General features: G+C 43.7%; 1 protein-coding gene across 1 annotated transcript; it reads right to left on the bottom strand.

The window, feature by feature from the left end:
* Positions 1-1211: 1211 nt before the first annotated feature.
* On the bottom strand, positions 1212-8566 carry LOC123399035 (RNA cytosine C(5)-methyltransferase NSUN2). The gene is made up of 15 exons (XM_045093465.1): positions 8254-8566; positions 7786-7874; positions 6796-6862; positions 6600-6715; positions 5871-5937; positions 5717-5765; positions 5198-5283; positions 4815-5068; positions 4682-4737; positions 4154-4239; positions 3790-3882; positions 2883-3318; positions 2251-2771; positions 1919-2147; positions 1212-1828 (listed from the first exon to the last, which is right to left on the bottom strand). Exons 1-15 carry the CDS (start codon positions 8425-8427, stop codon positions 1527-1529), a joined length of 2625 nt encoding a protein of 874 aa, XP_044949400.1. The 5' UTR covers positions 8428-8566; the 3' UTR covers positions 1212-1526.
* Positions 8567-20746: the final 12180 nt, after the last annotated feature.

The raw sequence follows: 20746 nt of genomic DNA, 5'->3' as shown, positions 1-20746 counted from the left end.
GGTCAGCCAGACACGTAAGACGCGTCCCATCTCGGACCACTTTTTTATTTATTTATTTATTTTTCTCTCTTCCTCTTCATCAATCACATGTAAGTGATCGACATATAAGAAAGAAAAAATAAAAGATATGGCTACATAGACAGATTAATAAGGAACACGCCTGGTCATCGCGTTTGCAGACGATTAAAATATCATATTTGCTATGTCCGATTGTAGATGCTCTAATCGAGGAGGGAGCCAGCTGGCCAGCTGGGCACCGTCTTCAGGCAAAGTCTTACTTCTCCGGAGCACCGACCGGTTCTATTTTCTCCCTTTTGACAACGGGGCCTAAACCGACCGAATAGCACTGCCGGCCAGTGCTCCATCAGACCACTAGCTAGCAGGCAGTTGGTACCATACCATGGAGCTGGCGGTGCCGCACACTGTCATCAGCGGGAATTCTCGCAGCGCGTGCGCAAACAGGTCGATCCGTGTCCACCGGCACGCCGGACGGGCGTGACATCGCCTCCAAAAAGCTACCGTGGCCTACCGGACGGGAATTCTCAGGTGGGACTTTCTGTTCTCCCGTTCGTCTCGCGGACCGGTCGGGTCGCCACGTACGGTGGCCCGTCGTCTCTCCACTCTAAAGCCTACCTGCGCAGTGGATGACTTTTGAGCTTACTCGGCGGTGGCGCGGCAGTCGTGCGCACGCCCGTGGAAAGTGACCAAGGTGGCCGTGTCGACGCCGTTTCTTGCCTCCGGGTCCGGGATACGGTTTTTGAACACCACCAACTCGTCCATGCATCCAAAATGTCGTGGAAAGATTGGCTTCAGCAGGGACACAGGACCAGAGGAGACCTTGGGTAGACCCTTGTAAAGATACCACTGCTCGGCCAAGACTTCAAAGCATTGAACTCTAGTAGGTCTACCCGTACTGTGTGTTACGTTTACGTACATGGTACTGAATCCACCACCCTTTTGATCAGGGATTCCTTGGCGCGTCCAAGTTGTGCACGTGGTATTCCTTCCACTTGTCAATGTCTTCTCCTAACTTTGTACCGTATGTCAACGTTCCTCGTGCAAAACGGTTTCTAAGCACGAGTTCCTCTTATTGACAAGGGAGGGACTAGACCACTGAGATTGGACATTCCTGATACGGCACAGTTTCTAGTACTACCATCACCGGAATGACTACCCCAAGCACCCAGAAGCATGCACCGTACGCATAAAGATCAATCAAAATATCTCAAAACAAATTAGAATTCTCCGCATTCATGTTCCCAGTTCCGTTCGACAGTCGTGTGCCAACATCACACCAAAAACAAACTGATAGTACGTTACACGGGAGCAGCAGCTAGCAGTCTGGCACCATGTATGCGGTGTGGTTTTCATGGCAAAGGAATAGGATAGAATTACTACAGGAAGAACCAAGGAATGGCAACAACTCTCCCACTATAGCAACCATCAACTCGTAAGCCAGGTAGCGGGGCTCTGATGCATCATCATAACCAGACATGACATGCTTCCTCGCATGGTGTCAAACCGAGCTACTCAGCGTCCTTGACGTCTGTGATATCCATGTCTTCTGGTGCTTTGCTCTCAGGCACGCATTCTGGATCAACCGTCTCGGCGCCACCATCAGGCTGCTCGTCTGATCCATCATCACTCTTCAGGTCGGGCTTCCCATCGTCGATTTTTGGGATTTTGAGCCCGAAACGAAATGAGATCCTTTCAAGCAGCTCCCTCCCATCCATGGGAGTGACCATGACGCACAGATTGGTCTTTCCTTTCCAACAAACAATGGCAATTGCAGAGGGATCCATGCCTATGGACTCTAGATCCTCATGCCCTGGAATATTCATAAATATGTTCAGTTGCCATCAAACTGTGACAATTCACTTTAAATTTAAGGCTCAAACGGAAAAGGAATGTAATGTACCTTCACGTAATATTACGATGCAGCAACCTTGTAGCAAAGCTGCAGCTTGCTCACCGAATTTTGCATCCACAAAATCAGGGAATTTAATGATTCTGTACTGTAAGAGGTGCTGAAAGTCTATTGCAGATGCATATAGAATCTGTTTGGTGATGTAAGGAAGCAGCAGAGGCAATCCCTCGGATGACAACCTAAATGTGCATGGCGAACCCTCCTTTGACGACTGCCTTTCCTGAAAGACAAGGGATGGGCAGAAGATGGTAACAGTGTTAATGTGAAGTTTGCTTTTCTGAGAAAAACTTGAAAACATAAACAGAAATTAGTGGGACACTTACAAATATCTTTAAGCCAAGTGAGGTGATTTTCAGCCGCTCGCCAACTTTCACATTGAGGTCCAAAACTTCTTTAACTGATTTTGAGACATAGTATATTCTTTTAACATGATTAGTATCAGGGTTCCTAGTCACAAGATGGCCTTCAAGGGTAAAAGAATCCTTGATGCCATAGTAGGATATTATGCTTCTGATTGTCGCTTCGTCTTTGAAAAATATCACAGGATCAACCCCTCTCCATCTGCCTTGGTTCTGGGTCTTTCTCTTATCCCTCCTTGTCGCTTGATCATTTTGCACCTCACTAGCAATCACCTTAGCTTCCTCAGAGCTTTTATCTTTTGAAATTTCAGTATCCATGTCTCTGTTTTGTTGCTCAACGAGATCATGGCTGTCATCAACCCCTGGCTGCTGAACTGAAATTTCTTCAGCCGGCACCTTATCTGACCCCTGACCATTAGAACATTTTAAAGTCTTGTCTTTCGAGGTACTGCGCTCACCTTTCATCGCTTCTACCACCTGACTCTCTGAAATTATGTTCATTGCATAGTGTACTTGAGTACTACGAACCGGTATCTACTATGAGATTTGATGCAATAATAATCGAAACACATGGAATAGATGGATGAAAGAAATACCATTCAGCGGAGAGAGTTTCTGAAGGACTGCTATAAAAAATGCTCCACTGTTTTGGTCATGAGGAATAATTCTCATGCAACGATGTAGCGGTAAATTTGAATGCTCTGTAACAATGGAGGCTGAATCTGTTTTCTCATCTGAGCCCCTTGAAAGTTTAACAGACTCAGATTCACCTTGTTTTATCTCTTCAGTATTGGCATTGTCGCCGTTCTTGCTGTCATCAATTGCTATTTTCGTTTCTTGTTTTCCCTCTACCATATCCCCTGACTCATTCATATCTGCATCAACTGCATCTATGCTGACCTCAACACTGCCACCCGCCGTACAGCTATCCATGCTACCTTTACCCGAGGGGAACATACTTGGCAATATCACATTCTTCCTGTAGTGAAGTACATCTTTATGACTGCCCAACCAAGACGCTCTATCCCGTACCTGCAATAATTAGAAAGAATCACGGAAGGGAGCAGAGTGCCAGGAATTATGCAATGTATAGAGGCCAATAGGGGTAGAATAAAAAAATTAGAGAACACAAAGAACAAAAGAATAAAATGCAAAATAGTTTCCAAAAACAACAGCAACTGGCAAATCAAAACATCACTTTCTACAGGGTGTCCTTCATAGTGTGGCAAAATTTCATTTTTTTAAGCATGGAAAGGACCTATCTCCACTTTATCCAGTGCACACAATGTTTTGATTATTGTAAGTAAATAATGTTCCTAATTAGACCATGAAATAGAAGATGACCAACATCTTACGTGGTCTGGTTGTACTAACGTCCACAAAGGATGACAAGCTACAGATTCACAAGAAACCACGACTAATTTAGGAAAACAAACACCTGATGGACAAAATGAGGTACTATAAACAAGAAGATATGCATGATATAGAGATATGCACACTAACCTTCCAGGTCCTAAGTCCAGGACGGCGGATCAATTCAGGTAGCTCATTAGAAACATCAAGGAGTTCAACAGAATCCCCACATCTCCGCAGAATCTATACAGTTGAAAATGTGATCAATGTTACAACAAGACATACAAAACAACTATACAAAGAACTTACAAAAACCAATATGCTGAAAAATGAGCATGATTTGCGGTCAAATCTCAATGCATTTCCCTGACAATTAATTTGCTGTGTACTGAACACCATTTTATGATTTAATCAATCTATTCAAATATATAAAAATAAAGGGCCTCGCCAAATCAAAAACGAAACATTAGTACATTATTGAATATCAGAGAGAGAAGTCAAGCAACAAAATTACCTCACCAACAACAGCTTCATTTTCAACAGGATTCATTGAGCATGTTGAGTAGACCATCCTTCCGCCCACTTTAAGCAATGCAATGCCTGACAACAAAAATACAATCTTAACTTCTTGAAGTAGCAAATTATTAACAGGGCTCCTGGTGTATCATATATTCATTATGTCAGAACTATTAAGCTGAGAGCAAAATTATATATCACGTGATTATTGCAAAAGAAAATCGAAACCAGCATACATATCTTCATAATGTATGCATCTGATAAGAATTTATAAGACAGCTTAACAAGATCCTGGATCCTAAGCGGTATTCTATCTCTCATTCATCATGTGATCAAATACTCAGATTCATGAAATATTTGATGGCATGAAACATTATCGATGACAATAGTGAATTGTGCCAGGGAACCACAAGGTGACATGGAATGCTTCAATACATTTCAAAAAGCAAAATCTTATAATAGAACCAACTTAACAATTCAGCGAAACCCATATTTGATAATGGTGTAAGTATCTGTTAGCCCTTACCACGCATAGCTATTTCCACTTGGAGACGATGAAGTCCATTACCCATGCCAATATTCCTGGGTAGCCACTTCAGTAAATAAGGAACCAAGGGGAAAATGAAAGCAGCAAACAGGCTAAATGGTACAGTATTTACCATGTTCTCCACATATCAGGAGCCTTACGGACAGTTCCATCACCACTACAGGGCACATCACACAGTATACGATCAAATTCCAACCTCTGCAGCTTGGACTCGTCTACGCATGCTTCTGGACAGAACTTTGCAACACTACAGCCAGGAAAATTTTGTGCTTCATGATTTGTCACTACCAGGTTGGCTGTGCACATTCTCTTCGTCTGATGAATAAGAAGGTTACATCTTTGCACATCGACATCATTAGCTACCACCTGAGTACATAGTACAAAGTGCAAAGTATTAATAACAGATGATGAAATTAATGTTTTCTTTTGAAAATTGATAGAAATTGTAAATAACTATAGCTGTATCTGCTATATGTAGTAGATGGAAAAATTCACCATGGCAGTTGGAAGCACTCCAGGCTTTGTTGACTGGTGGATCATCTCAAGTAACTGGAAAGTTTTAGACCCTGGAGCGGCACACACTGCACAAGGTCACAAAATTCACGAGATATATTACTGTATAACAGAAATCTTTCCTCTCACAAAAAGTAAAACAGAACACTGTATACGAATACTGTGTGAATAAGTTTAAGCCAAAAGCCTAAAACAACCTCACGTAGAAAAAAACTGAAAAGAGTGGGCTTAAATTAAAAGATCCAGCTACCTCATGGACAAATTGTGTAGCTATAAGTGCTGGATGTTATGTTTTTCTTTTCTTTTTTGACTTGCTTGCACTTCTACCAAAAAAACTCATTCTAGAACTCTAAACCCTTTTTGGCGACTGTTTTATTGGGCATGGACGTTATGAACCAGATTAGGGATTAGCCAAAGTTAGATCAATTAGGCAGTTCAAAAGACGGAATGTTTGGTGTGTAAATTTCACCACCAACATGTGTAATGATGGATAAAACATACTGTCAAGAATATGATGGTCAGGTTGCACGTTCAGAAACAAAGGTGGGACCTGCAAAAGAAATATACATTGTTTAGACAAGAACTGCCCCGATATATGTAAGGCATCACAGATAAACAATATAGGGCATCTTCAAAGTAAAGATAAAGCACCCACCATGCTGACAGCCTCCTGCCTGGTAATATTACCAACTTCATTCTCTTGCTTCAAGAATTCATGGAAACTGGAGTAAAAAAAATAGATGTTAAATTAACAATGATATGTCATTAGAATATAAGTATAAGAGCTTCCAGTGTTACAATTTCTAATGGCAGCATATTGTTAAGCATGCCAATGGTTACACAATTTTATTCTCCAAAGAAATTTGGGGGTGCGTGACAAACAAGCTCGTCCTTGGCGTTTGCAATATGGCTTCATGCATCAGCTTATTTAAGGCACTACAGGTCGACAGCTACTCTACCAATTCAATTAGCACGCTATCTTATGAGCAACTTCAACAAGAAAATATAGCATCAAATGCAATACACAATATGACATTACAATTTTCAAAAGAGGTAACTGACAAGTTCCAGTGAACCGTTAATTGTAGAATAAAGAACTTGAGGCAGATCATTGAAGCAGCAAGTTGATTGGTAACCAATTCATGATGGATTTCACTTGATTCGGTCAATCATACATAAAACAATTTGGATTTCACAACATTTAAGGGACAAGCATGATCTCAATAGAGCATGATACATCACTTTGTGCAAAAGAAAGTTGTGAAGATATATTCGTTTGTATGAAACACCAGTTTAACAAGTAGTCAAGTACACACACCCTATACTACACACTATTGGCAAGGTTCATTCAAAATAAACAGCATGCACTACAAGGTCGGTTTACCTCTCAAGTGCCTGGTTTCTCCTCAGTTGCATCCGAGAAAAGTTCAAATGCCATGCAAGATTGCCAGGGTACCAAGGCAAAGGCCGAATAGCCTCTTTTTCATGGTCATCACTGACCTGTACATGACAAAAGTATTATGAAATAGAAAATATTAAGGTCATACCTTAAATGCATGCATAAGGTTTTTAGAAATTACCTCAGTCTCTAACGACTTCCTGAAGTCATTTTCTAATTGTGAACAAATGTCTTTAAAAAACTGACAGCTGGGAAGCAAATAAAAATCCTTTAGCTTGATACAATAGAAGAACCAAACCTTAAACAAAAGTAAAAAGGAGCCCTAATACAAAGAGTGCCTTTTTGCTCTAACTATTAGGTGGGTGTTTATATTCTTTAAAAGTAAACACACATGAGAAGGTGACAGATGTGTTCATATTTAAGTGTCTGGTGAACAAAAGCAAGTAACCAGCAGGCAAACCAGAACAGAAAGCATATCATCCTTTGCTGTCAACAAAACGAGTGTATACCTCCATGATTTCAAGTCCAAAATTTTGCCCACAAAACACAACAGCTATAGATTGGAAAAGAGTGAGAGCAACAGCCAGAATGCCAGATATGCTTACAAACTAAATAACACCAATTTATTGAAAATATTCATGAAAACTCCTCTTGAAAAGAGTAGCATAGATTTCCCAAATAAAGTGCTTGTTTGGATGAGGAGGCAGATCAACATGTGATTCTCGAGAAGTTAGCGGATCTTTCACTTAGTTGATCACAGTTAACAGCCAGTAACTGGACTTTCATCTAGAACATAAACGTGCCAAGAAGTTTCTATTTCAGTAAAGGTAATAAGGACTGACAAAGAGATTCGCGCTCAAATACAGTATTACTGGTACTGTCGCAACTATCAAGAATCTGGCATGTTGGTCCATCTTGATACACACTAACTGTTACGTGGGGGAACTAATATGCAAGGAAGGGGCGACTGCCAGCTGCTGCATCCATCTCAGAGTTGGAAAGGCAGAGGGCAATACCATAGTTGCTCTCTGCTGGAGAGAGTAAAATTAGGAAAGTCTTAGTTCAAAAAGTTTAGTAGGCTTGATTATTGAGTCAGTATCCAATTGCGCTCAGTCCAGGTCATGCATACAAATGTCAGCACGCTTACGTTTCAGAAAAAAAGCAAAGTTACCTCGCATTAATCCTAAAAGCGGCTGGCAATGGCTTCCGGAGCATGCTCATGAAGGCATCCCACTCTTCCTCAGGAACAATTTGCTGCCCCTGCAAGGCATACACAGATTCACATTCAATAGGATTCTAACAGAGGCCACATCAACAGTTTCTAAGTGATGCTGCATCCAGTTGAAAGACTTCAGCTACAAGGCGCTCCGACAGAAGCAAAGACAGCGGAGGGCAGATATGCTGCTATTAGCAGCAAGGCGGTCCAGAGACCAGTACTCAATACGGCAATCATCAATCCATAAACCTGCGCCTTACAAATAATCTTATATTGACTCATCCGCCACTAATCAACAAATCGTCGCGCTCTAGAACGAAAGACGCGTGAAAATCACAGGGCTGGCACTGCTCCATGTTAATGCCATCGAGCCAAAAATGTCGAAAAGGGGAGCTACGCGTGATCTGAACCAGGCGTCTGCACCTTGTAGTAAGCCTCGAAGGCCAGGTTCTCCGTGGCGAAGGGCTGCCAGCCGTTGCCCTCGCCTCCTTCGCCGGCGGAGGCGGGAGGGCGCCTGGGGTTGTCCTTCCAGACGTTCTCGCGCTCCTGCTTGAAGTGACGACGCTGCGAGCGCCCGCGCTTCCTGCCGCCCCCCATCTCTCCCTCTAGCGCGCGCTCCGCAGCTGCGGCGACCCGTCAGAGGCGGCGCGGAGGGAGTTGGCGGTGGCGGTGGCGGTGGCAGGAGTTGGAGCGCCTGCAGGTTTGTTGGTGATGTTTAGGGAGTGGCGGCGACGGAGGTGGGAAGAAAGGCGAGGAGGTCGCGATGGGTGGGGAACGTCAGGCGGGCTCCGGTTGGGCTCATTGCGAATCGGAGAAGCGCGAACTAGTAGTGTATGGGCTGAAATTCACACGAGAAGCCTAATGGGCTTAGCAGTTTGTAGACGTGTGGGCCGGCACCTATGGGCACACCTCCATGACTGTGGAGGAGATAGATGGGCTCGGACGCTGCTGTACGTACACAAAGCCATTGTGTCTCAAAAAAAACATGCACACAGCCATTCCTCTTGTTTTTCTCAAAAAAAAAAAAAAATCATTCCTATTGTGCTCTTCCCTGCAGATCGTTCTCTCCTCCCAAATCCCTCGCCGGAGCGCAGCATCCTCGCCGTCGTGACCTTCCACAAAGATGAAGCGGTAGGGATAACGGGGTGGGGGGTTGGGTATCCCCGGAGGGATGGCTCGGGAGGTGGACCACACGGACAGGTTCATAAAGGGGAATTGTGCATCTCACCCAATAGGCATCATATTGCCATGCTTGTGTTTCTTTGGTTTATGATATTTGTATCATATCTCGTGCATGTCTCAGTTTGTGTTTATTTGTGTTACTCCCTCCGTCTAATAATAACAACCTTTTTTAGAAAAGGAGGATTACTCCTCGCGTGTGCATCTAGATGATGCATGCGGTCATTTTATTAATTATTCACAAAGGTCTTATAAGTAGTACATCAGTTTGTCTGAAATCATCATCTTAGCAACAATTATCGCTTCTCCTAACCACTTGATGAAGGGGTGCCGATAGTCCGAGCCTAATACGAAACATACATCACACAAAAGCCTAACATCTAAAGCCGGAGGCCCCAACCGAGCCACATGTTGGGTTTGTGGTACAAACCGATCCAACGCACTCTCATGTGTCGTCGATGCCGTCTTCCACCAATCCATCTTTAGAGTAGAAACTAACACACTGACATTGCCAGACCTCTCTGCCATTGACGCCACCATGACGTCAGAGAGCGTCCTCCTCCTGCGTGAGTCCATCTTCGCGCATCGGACAACGAGTCTCCACTGCCCCACGCGACCGAGATGCATCACCATCAATGAGTAAGATGAAGCATCGCTCCACCAAAGAAGCCGTCCACTGGTCCCTCGAGCCCGTGTACACCTCCAAAAATGACGCCCCCAAGGAGGAAACGACACCAGAGCGCCGCCGTCATCCGATCTACTGATCAAGGGTTTCCCCCAGAGGTAGCGGATAGAGGTCTTGAGTTTCTCCACGGCGATGCCCTCAAGAAGGTAACGACACAAAACAGTGTCGCCGTCGCCGGTCTTAGCAACAAACCGAGAGCGAGGTTTTCACTCAAATCCACTCGACGAACCTCCTGTCGTGGAAATAAGCCTGACAGTAGACGAGTAGGGTATGAAAGTAGAGGGCAGAGTCCTAGCTACGGCAAGGTTGTACGAGTTCAGGCCCCTCTGCGGTGGAGATAATAGCCCTACGTCTTAGTGCCCTCGAGCTTTTGTGTCGAGTGGGATACAGGTGTTACAGAATGCGAACCCTTGTGCCAGAGGGGAGGGGTCCCTTATATAGAGTGTGCGGCCCCTCATAAGTGCCAAGCCTTCAAGGGTGCAATAAGTGAGATTAAATGCATACGCATAAATGAAAATAACTACAGTGGTCTAACGTATGACCGTTAGCCTCCCTGAGGTGGCTTCTGGCCTTCTATGTCGACTGGCTTCTGGTCTTCACCGAGTGGAATCCAGTCGTCGAGTATAAGATAATTTTTCGAGTGGTTTTATACCGAGTGGGCAAGAGGTTGTCTTAATCCAGTCGGTAGGTATCTTGTGACCTTCAAGCTAATAATGAGGTGCCCTTGGGTAGGACTTATAGGTCAGGCCTATGACCCTACTCTAGGGCTATAACCCCATCATTATCCCCCGAATGGATCGAGGTTCGAGTGGTGAAGGTGTAGCTGCAAATCTTGATATAGCAGACCGAATTTGAATGCTCTCCAAAGTTTTGCTGAATTGGATGTCGATCGAAATCTTCATCATTCGCCTTGATCGATTCTGCTTGGTCCAAAGTATCTAAGTGACTTTGAGGATCCGAGTGAACTAGCGAATCGGCGCATCTGACGGGATCTTTTGATGTGACCAGTCACCCTGTCAGCCCCGGATTTTTCGGGATTTGAAAACTTCGGTTGCCGCGCGCAACGTTGCGATGACGTCATCACCATCAAGTGGATCGCGTCGCCTCGATTCTTGCGCCTCTATCTCCGCCACGTATCTCGCGGTGGCCATCAAAGGGATAAGCTGAGGGTGCACTTGCCAGAGACCCAGTCGGTTGGTTATAAAAGACGTCGGCGCTAAGGTTTGGAACGGCACCAACTCTTTCTTCTCCTCTGATCTTCCTTCTCCTTAGCCACCAGCCCAGCTCTCAGCAACCAATCTCCCTGCCGTAGCCGTGATGAAGGGGCAAACCGGCAAGCTAGAGAAGGCGAAGAAGAAGGGCGGCTCCAAGCCTAGGAAGCGGGCTCTGCCGCCGGGCTGGATCCAGGGGGATTTCCTCCGATCCACTATGCGGAAGGAGGACCTCCTCGAACTCGTCGAGCACGGCATGCTGGCGGACAAATCTTGGAGGCTTCCTGGCGATGAAGTCAAGCCTGAGCCGCGCGATGAAGTCCTCCTTCTGACCCACGTCGAAAGAGGTTTATCTCTGCTGCCTCATCCTTTTATTCGGGGGTTCTTGAACTTCTTCGGGGCGCAGTTACATCATTTCCCTCCGAATGCCATTGCCCACCTTTCTGCCTTTGTAACTTTATGCGAGTGTTTCTTGGGGTGTCCTCCTCACTGGGGACTCTTTAAATCTATCTTCATTGTGCATTCTTAGTCGGTAAAGAAGGTCAATCCGACTGATGACAAGACCCATATCATCTAGTTGTGTGGGGGCTTAGGACTTCAAAAGAGAGCCAAAAGTAGTTATCCTGTCATGACCTTTCCCGAGTCGGTTCGCAACTGGCAAGCCACTTGGTTTTACTGTAATTTTGTCGCTTGCCCGAATATGTCGAGTGGACTCCCTCCCTTTACTTTAGAGCGACCGAGTGCTCTGAGGACGTTAGTGTCGATGAAGGAGGAGAAAGCCCAGGTGGAGCCTTTAGTCAAAGCGTTGATTGGTCTGGTCCGCTACGAAGTGGCAGGAATGGATCTGTTAGAGACCTTCATGTTGGAGAACGTCGCATGGGAAACAAAAAAATTCCTACGCGCACGAAGACCTATCATGGTGATGTCCATCTATGAGAGGAGATTTGGATCTACGTACCCTTATAGATCGCACAACACGAAGCGTTAAGAAACACGGTTGATGTAGTGGAACGTTCCGCGATTCAGATTGCCGTAGTCGTACTATCTCATCACGATCCGTCCCGCGAACTTCATCATGATCCGTCACGCGAACTTCATCCCGATCCGTCGTGCGAACTTCATCATGATCCGTCCTGCGAACTTCATCACGATCCTTCCCGATCTAGTGCCAAACGGACGACACCTCCGCGTTCAGCACACGTACAGCTCGATGACGATCTCCACCTTCTTGATCCAGCAATAGGGGGCGGAGAGGTAGAAGAGTTCTCCGGTAGCGTGACGGCGTGCCGGTGGTGGTGATGATCTACTCCGGCAGGGCTTCGCCTAAGCTCCGCAGAAATACGATCTAGAGGAAAAACTGCGTGGTATAGGGTCGAGCAACACGTGGCAAAGTTGTGTCTCAAAAACCCTCAATACCTCTAGTATATATAGGAGGGAGGGAGGGGAGGAGGCAGCCTCAAACCCTCAAGGTTTGGCCGAAATTGGAGGTGGAGGAGTCCTACTCCAATCCTACTTGGAGTAGGATTCCACCTTCCCACTTGGAAACTCTTTCCACCTTGTGTTTTTTCCTTCTCAAACCTTATGGGCCTTGGTGGGAACTTATTACAGCCCACTAGGGGCTGATTTATCTCTTCCCATAGCCCATGAGACCCCTTGGGGCGTGACACCCCTCCCGATGGTCCCCGGCACCCCTCCCGGCACTCCCGGTACACTACCGATGAGCCCGAAACTTTTCCGGTGACCAAAACAGGACTTCCTATATATCAATATTTACCTCCAGAGCTCCTCGTGACGTCCTGGATCTCATCTGGGACTCCGAACAACTTTTGGTTACCAACACCTATAACTCAACTATACCGAAATGTCACCGAACCTTAAGTGTGCAGACCCTACGGGTTTGAGAACTATGTAGACATGACCCGAGGTACTCCTCGGTCAATATCCAATAGCGGGACCTGGATGCCCATATTGGATCCTACATATTCTCCGAAGATCTTATCGGTTGAACCTCAGTGTCAAGGATTCATATAATCCCGTATGTCATTCCCTTTGTCCTTCGGTATGTTACTTGCCCGAGATTCGATCGTTGGTATCCGCATACCTATTTCAATCTCGTTACCAGCAAGTCTCTTTACTCGTTCCTTAATAAAAGATTCCGTGACTTACACTTAGTCACATTGCTTGCAAGGCTTGTGTGTGATGTTGTATTACCGAGTGGGCCCCGAGATACCTCTCCGTCACACGGAGTGGCAAATCTCAGTCTTGATCCATACTAACTCAACGGACACCTTCGGAGATACCTGTAGAACACCTTTATAGTCACCTAGTTACGTTGTGACGTTTGATGCACACAAGGTATTCCTCTGGTGCCAATGAGTTATATGATCTCATGGTCATAGGAACAAATACTTGACACGTAGAAAACTATAGCAATAAAATGACACGGTCAATATGCTACGTTCATAGTTTGGGTCTTGTCCATCACATGATTCTCCTAATGATGTGATCCCGTTATCAAGTGACAACACTTGTCTATGGTTAGGAAACCTTGACCATCTTTGATCAACGAGCTAGTCAACTAGAGGCTTACTAGGGACAGTGTGTTGTCTATGTATCCACACATGTATTTGAGTTTCCAATCGATATAATTCTAGCATGGATAATAAACGATTATTATGAACAAGGAAATATAATAATAACTAATTTATTATTGTCTCTAGGGCATATTTCCAACACTTCCTTGGCAGACGCATCCAGCCTCTCCAAGCTCGGGACCACACTATGTGGCATTACACTGGTCGTGAAGACTCCACTCGGTCTCATCCTGAGGAAGTGGATGAAGACACGGTAGCGAAGTGGATCTGCGGAATAGTTGGTCCTTGTGATAATCCGATGGGGGCGAAGAGGGTCCTGCCCTTCTTTGCTCAAAATCCGCCGACAAACAAGGTTAGTTCTGCTCTGTTGAATATTTTTGCGTTACGACCGAGTGCTTGCAATTTCCTTGTCGGCTTAGTTTTGTTTGGCCAACTTGATCTATAATTCTTGCAATGGGAGAAGTGCTTGGTTTGGGGTTCATACCGTGTGGTGTCCTCACCTAGTGACAGAAGGGGTAGCGAGGCACGCATCATGTTGTTGCCATCAAGGGTAAAAAGATGGGGTTTATATCATATTGCATGAATCTATCCCTCTACATCATGTCATCTTTCTTAAGGCGTTACTATGTTTGTTATGAACTCAATACACTAGATGCATGTTGGATAGTGGTCGATGTGTGGAGTAATAGTAGTAGATGCAGAAAGTATCGGTCTACTTGTCTCAGACATGATGCCTATATGTATGATCATTGCCTTAGATATCATCATGACTTTGCGCGATTCTATCAATTGCTCGACAGTAATTCGTTTACCCACCGTAATACTTGCTATCATGAGAGAAGCTTCTAGTGAACACTATGGCCCCCGGGTCTACTTCACATCCTATTTTCAGATCTACAAAATTACTTTGTTGCACTTTTCACCTTCAGGTCTCACCTTGCAAATAATCGTGAAGGGATTGACAACCCCTTTATAGCGTTGGGTGCAAGTTTGTTTGTTTTTGCGCAGGAACATTGGTGCCTCATCTTAATACTCCTACTGGATTGATACCTTGGTTCTCAAACTGAGGGAAATACTTATCGCTACTATGCTGCATCACCCTTTCCTCTTCAAGTGAAAAACCAACACAAGCTCGAGAAGTAGCAAGAAGAATTTCTGGCGCCGTTGCCGGGGAGTATTCAAGTGAAGCATATCTACCAAGTACCTATTGCAAACTCATCTCTTGCATTTACTTTATTTGCCTTTTGCCTCTCGTTTTCCTCTCCCCCACTTCTGAAAAAACAAAATTTACAAAAATATTTGCCTTTTTCGTTTGCCTTTCCTTTGCTTGTGTGCTATGTGCCTTCAGTATGCTTGCATCTTTGCTTGCTAAGTATCTATTGATATGGATCCTCACCCACTTGCTAATCTCTTTAAGAGATCCAATTATGTTGAACCAATTGCTAGTGAGTTTTGTGCACTAGATTATCTTTATGAAGTTTTGCTTGAGATGCGTGAATCTGAAAATTGTGATGAAGAAATTTATGAAGTGAGTCACGAGGGATCCTTGAATGAAAAGCATGATTGCAATGATTTCACTATAAATTCTATTAATGACAATCATGCTAAAAATATGCAAAACCCTAAGCTTGGGGATGCTAGTTTTGCTATGTCCACTACTTGTTGCAATGATCATGATTGGGGTGATGATTTTTCTTACGATCTTGAAAATTTGTTTAAGCCCCATGATGAATATGATATTGATAATAATGTTTGCTATAAGATTGAAAGTGGGTTTGGAGAAGTCATGACTTTAGTTGATGATAATCGCACTATTTTTGAAGAGCGTCAACTTTGCATGCATGTGGATCATGAAAAGAATATCCTATGTGATAGTTATATTGTTGAATTTGAATATGATCCCACATGTAATTATTATGAGAGAGGAAAATATTGTGGTAGAAACTTTCATGATACTAAATTACCTCTCGTTATGTTGAGATTGCTATTGCCTCTTTGTTCTTCCTTGCATATGGTAGTTATTGCTTGTCTTGATAATTTGTTTTCCTATAAAATGCCTATGCATAGGAAGTATGTTAGACTTAGATATTTTTGTCACATGTTTCATGATGCTCTCTTCGTGTCCGATTGCTATGTTTTATGTGAGCATCATTGAATTATCAATGCCTAGCTAAAATGCTTTAAAGAAAAACGCTTGTTGGGAGGCAACCCAATGAATGAATTTATTTTTGCTTTTTTACTTTCTGTTTTGTTGTGTCCACACCATCATAATTCTTTTATGATTGTGTTTTTATGTTTTAGTTAGTGTTTGTGCCAAGTAGAACCTTTATGATTAGTTTTGGTCATAGTTGTTTGATCATGCTGAAAAAGACAGAAACTTTGCACTCACGAAATTATTTTTAATTCCTATCCAGAAAGAGATTTTGAGTTGATTCTTTTTGTTGCTGATTTATATGTGAATTGCCCTAATTGTCATAAGTTTTCAGAATTTTTGGAATACTAGAGGTATACGAAGTATACAGATTGATACAGACTGGTCTGTTTTTGACAGATTATGTTTTTGTTGTGTTGATTTCTTAGTTTGATGAAACTATGGATAGTAAAGGGGGGTACGAGCCATGGAAAAGTGAGAATACAGTAATATAACACCAATCTAAATAGAAATCAAGTTTACTAAAGTACCTAGAAAGAGTGGTGGTTTGTTTTCTTATGCTAATGATATTATGAGTTTCTGTTTAAGTTTTGTGTTGTGAAGTTTTCAAGTTTTGGGTGATGTTCTCATGGACAATGGGATAAAGAGTGGAAAGAGCTTAAGCTTGGGGATGCCCAAGACACCCCAAGCCAAATTCAAGGATACCAAAGAGCCTAAGCTTGGGGATGCCCCGGGAAGGCATCCCCTCTTTCGTCTTAAATCCATCGGTAACGTTACTTGGAGCTATATTTTTATTCCCCACATGATATGTGTTTTGCTTGGAGCATCGTGTATTATAGGATTCTTTTCTTTTTGTTTTGTCACAACCATCCTTTCTGCACACCTTTTGAGAGGGACATGCACTCATCATGAAATTGTTAGAATACTCATTGAGCTTCACTTATATCTTTTGAGTTAGGCAATTTAGCTCGCATGTGCTTCACTTATATCTTTTCAGCTAGATAATTTTGCTCTAGTGCTTCACTTAAAACTTTTTAGAGCACGGCAGTGTCATATTTTTAAGAAATAAAAACTCTCAATCTTCACTTATATCCTTTTGAGAGTGCTCTCTCTAAGTAACTTGGTAACTGGCGTGTGCTATGAAATTAGTTCTAAATATGATAGGCATCCAAAGTGGATATAATAAAAACTTCCATATTAAAGTGCATTGATTAGTAAGAGAAGTTTGATTCCTCACAATTAGTTTTGAGATATGGATATGGTAATATTAGAGTTATGTTAGTATGGTGTTGTGAATCTAGAAATACTTGTGTTGAAGTTAGTGATTCCCGTAGGATGCACGTATGGTGAACCGCTATGTTAGGAAGTCGGAGCATAATTGATTTATTGATTGTCATCCTTTGTGTGGCGGTCAGGACCGCGCGATGGTTAACACCTACCAACCCTTTGATACGTCTCCGTCGTATCTACTTTTCCGAACTCTTTTGCCCTTGTTTTGGACTCTAATTTGCATGATTTGAATGGAACTAACCCGGACCGACGCTGTTTTCAGCAGAATTGCCATGGTGTTTATTTTGTGCAGAAATAAAAGTTCTCGGAATGTCCTGAAAATTTATGGAGATTTTTTCTAGAATAAAAGAAAAATACATGCGCAAAGTTCCACGTGAGGGGGCGTGCCAGTGGGCCACAAGCCCCTGGGCCGCGACCACCCCCTATGGCCGCGCCATGAGGGCTTGTGGGGCCCACGTGGCACCATCGCCCCCAATCTCAGTCCTATATCTTCCGTTTCGCCTCGGAAAAAATCAGACAGAAGGTTTCATCGCGTTTTGCGATACGGAGGCACCGCCACATCATGTTCTTCATCTGGAGGGCAGATCTGGAGTTCGTTTCGGGCTCCGGAGAGGGGAAATCGTCGCCATCATCATCATCAACCTTTCTCCATCGACAATTCCATGATGCTCTTCATCGTTCGTGAGTAATCTCATCGTAGGCTTGCTGGACGGTGATGAGTTGGATGAGATCTATCATGTAATCGAGTTAGTTTTTGACGGGGATTGATCCCTATTATCCACTATGTTCTAGATTGATGTTGCTACTACTTGGCTATGCTTAATGCTTGTCACTAGGGCCTGAGTGCCATGATTTCAGATCTGAACCTGTTATGTTGTCGCCAATATATGTGTGTTTTAGATCCTATCCTGCAAGTTGTAGTCACCTACTATGTGTTATGACCCGGCAACCCCGGAGTGACAATAGCCGGAACCACTCCCGGAGATGACCATAGTATGAGGAGTTCATGTATTCACCGTGTGTTAATGCGTTGGTACAGTTCTTTATTAAAAGGAGAACCTTAATATCCCGTAGTTTCCATTAGGACCCCGCTGCCACGGGAGGGATGGACAATATATGTCATGCAAGTTCTTTTCCCTAAGCACGTATGACTACATACGGAATACATGCCTACATTAGATTGATGAACGGGAGCTAGTCACATATCTCTGCGTGTTATAGGTGTTACATGATGAATCACATCCGTCATACTCATCCATCACCGATCCACTGCCTACGAGTCTTTTACTACTGGTTCTCGCTACGTTACTTTGCCTAGGCTTGTCCCTTGCTACAAGAGTGATTGGGCCACTTTGCTGCTGTTGTCACTACTGCTGTTACTTGTCACTTTGTTGCTACTGTCACTACTGCTATTACTTGTTACTTTGCTGCTACTGCTACTACTGTTCCTTGCTACTCCGTTGTTACTTGTTGCGAGACTTTGTTGACGTTAACATCCCGTCAACAGGGCCTTTTCTGGCGCCACTGCTGGGAATTGCCAAAGCTTTTCCTGGTGCTGTTGCTATCAAACTACCTTGCTACTGATACTTTGCTTGCAGACACTAATCTTTCAGGTGTGGTTGAATTGACAACTCAGCTGCTAATACTTGAGAATATCCTTTAGCTTCCCCTTGTGAGCGAATCAATAAATTTTGGTTGAATACTCTACCCTCGAAAACTGCTGCGATCCCATACGCTTGTGGGACATCAAGGCTTTTTTTGGCGCCGTTGCCGGGGAGGCACAACTATATTCTGTGAGTCACTTGGGATTGACGTCTGCTGATCACTATGAGGAATCCAAAAGATCCAAGAACTAAAATCCTACCTTCCACTACAAGGAGAGGTAAGGAACTGCCATCTAGCTCTGCACTTGATTCACCTTCAGTTTTGAGTAAGTTTGCGACATCGCCTCCTGCTAGAAATCTTGATATGTTGCATGTGTTTGATGATGCTACGCTTGATACTATGCCTGATGATGCCATGCTTGATACTATGCCTGATGATGCTATGCTTGTTACTATGCCTGATGATGCTATGCTTGATACTATGCCAGATGATGCTATGCTTGATACTATGCCTGATGATGCTATGCTTGATACTATGCCCGATGATGCCATGCTTGATACTGCTTTGCCACTTGGTGCCCTTGATGCACATATTGCTAGAGGTGCTGCTAGACGTGATGATACTTATGAAACTGCTGATACTATTGAAGTAGAACCCGGTACTATGCCTGAATTGCTTGTTATGCCTGATACGCGCTATGTTATGGAGGGAGAGATAGCTGAGGATTTTCTTGCGTGTAAGGATAGCTATGATGTTGAGAAACTTCTGCGCAAATGGAAAGAAAAATCTCTGAACGCTAGGATGAAATACGACCCGAAGTTTGCCACTTCACCTATCTTTGTGACCGATAAGGATTATGAATTCTCTGTCGACCCTGAGTTAATCACTCTGGTCGAATCTGATCCCTTTCATGGTTACGAGTCTGAAATGGTTGTAGGCCATCTTACCAAACTGCACGATATAGCCACCCTATTCACTAGTGAGGAAAAGATCTGCCACTACTACATGCTCAAGCTGTTTCCTTTCTCGCTAAACGATGATTCTAAGACCTGGTTCACTTCTCTTGCTCCTGGTTGTGTGCGTAGTCCCCAGGATATGGTCTACTACTTCTCTGAAAAATATTTCCCTGCCCATAAGAAGCAAGCTGCCTTGCAGGAAATATACAACTTTGCTCAAGCTAAAGAAGAGAGTCTCCCACAAGCTTGGGGGAGGCTCATCCAGCTACTGAATGCTTTGCTTGATCACCCTCTTGAGAAGAACGAAATACTTGATATCTTCTATAATGGACTTACCGATGCTTCCAAAGACCACCTAGATAGTTGTGTCGGTAGTGTTTTTAGGGAATGAACCGTAGAACAAGCTGAGATTCTATTGAACAACATCTTGTGCAATGAGAATGCTTGGACTATTCCCGAACCACCTGCTAAGCCAACTCCGAAGAAAAGAGGTATTCTATTCCTCAGCCCTGAAGATATGCAAGAAGCCAAGAAATCTATGCGAGAGAAAGGCATTAAATCTGAAGATGTCAAAAATCTACCACCTATCGAAGAGATCCATGGTCTCGATAACCCGATACAGGTAGTAGAAGTAAATTCTCTGCGTAGGTTTGATGAGAGTGATATTCCTTTTGATAAACCTGCTAGCTTATGCATGGATGAATTTGATAACTTCGTTGTCAAACAACATAGTTTCAATGATTATGTTAGCAGACAATTGGAAAAGAATGCTCGTATGCTTAGTCATTTAAGTGCTTGTGTGGACAGTAACGTCGACGATCTTAAGCTTATGAGTAAACATGCTTTTATGGTTACTACTCAGGTAGAACAAGTACTTGAAGCTGAGAATGACTTGCTCAATGAGTTGAATGACAATTCTGTCAGAGTCGTTACTAGAGGCGGTAGAATGACCCAGGAACCTCTGTATCCTGAGGGTCATCCGAAGAGAACTGAACAAAATTCTCACGAGTTAGCACTGATGCACCTAGTCATCCTAGAAATAAGAAGAAAGATGATAGGAACCTTCACGCTAGCAACCCTGTTGCTGCTACACCTGAGAGTCCAAACGACGTCTCTGTCTCTGATGCTGAAACACAATCTGGTGATGAACATGAGCCTAATGATAATATCAATAGTGATGTTCATGAAAATGCTCAACCTAGCAACGAAAAGGATGTGGAGATTGAACCTAGTGTTGATCTTGA

The sequence above is a fragment of the Hordeum vulgare genome, chromosome 5H (genome assembly GCF_904849725.1).
Source record: "Hordeum vulgare subsp. vulgare chromosome 5H, MorexV3_pseudomolecules_assembly, whole genome shotgun sequence".
Classification (NCBI taxonomy): Eukaryota; Viridiplantae; Streptophyta; class Magnoliopsida; order Poales; family Poaceae; genus Hordeum; species Hordeum vulgare.
This window is presented reverse-complemented; position numbering and strand designations above follow the sequence as displayed.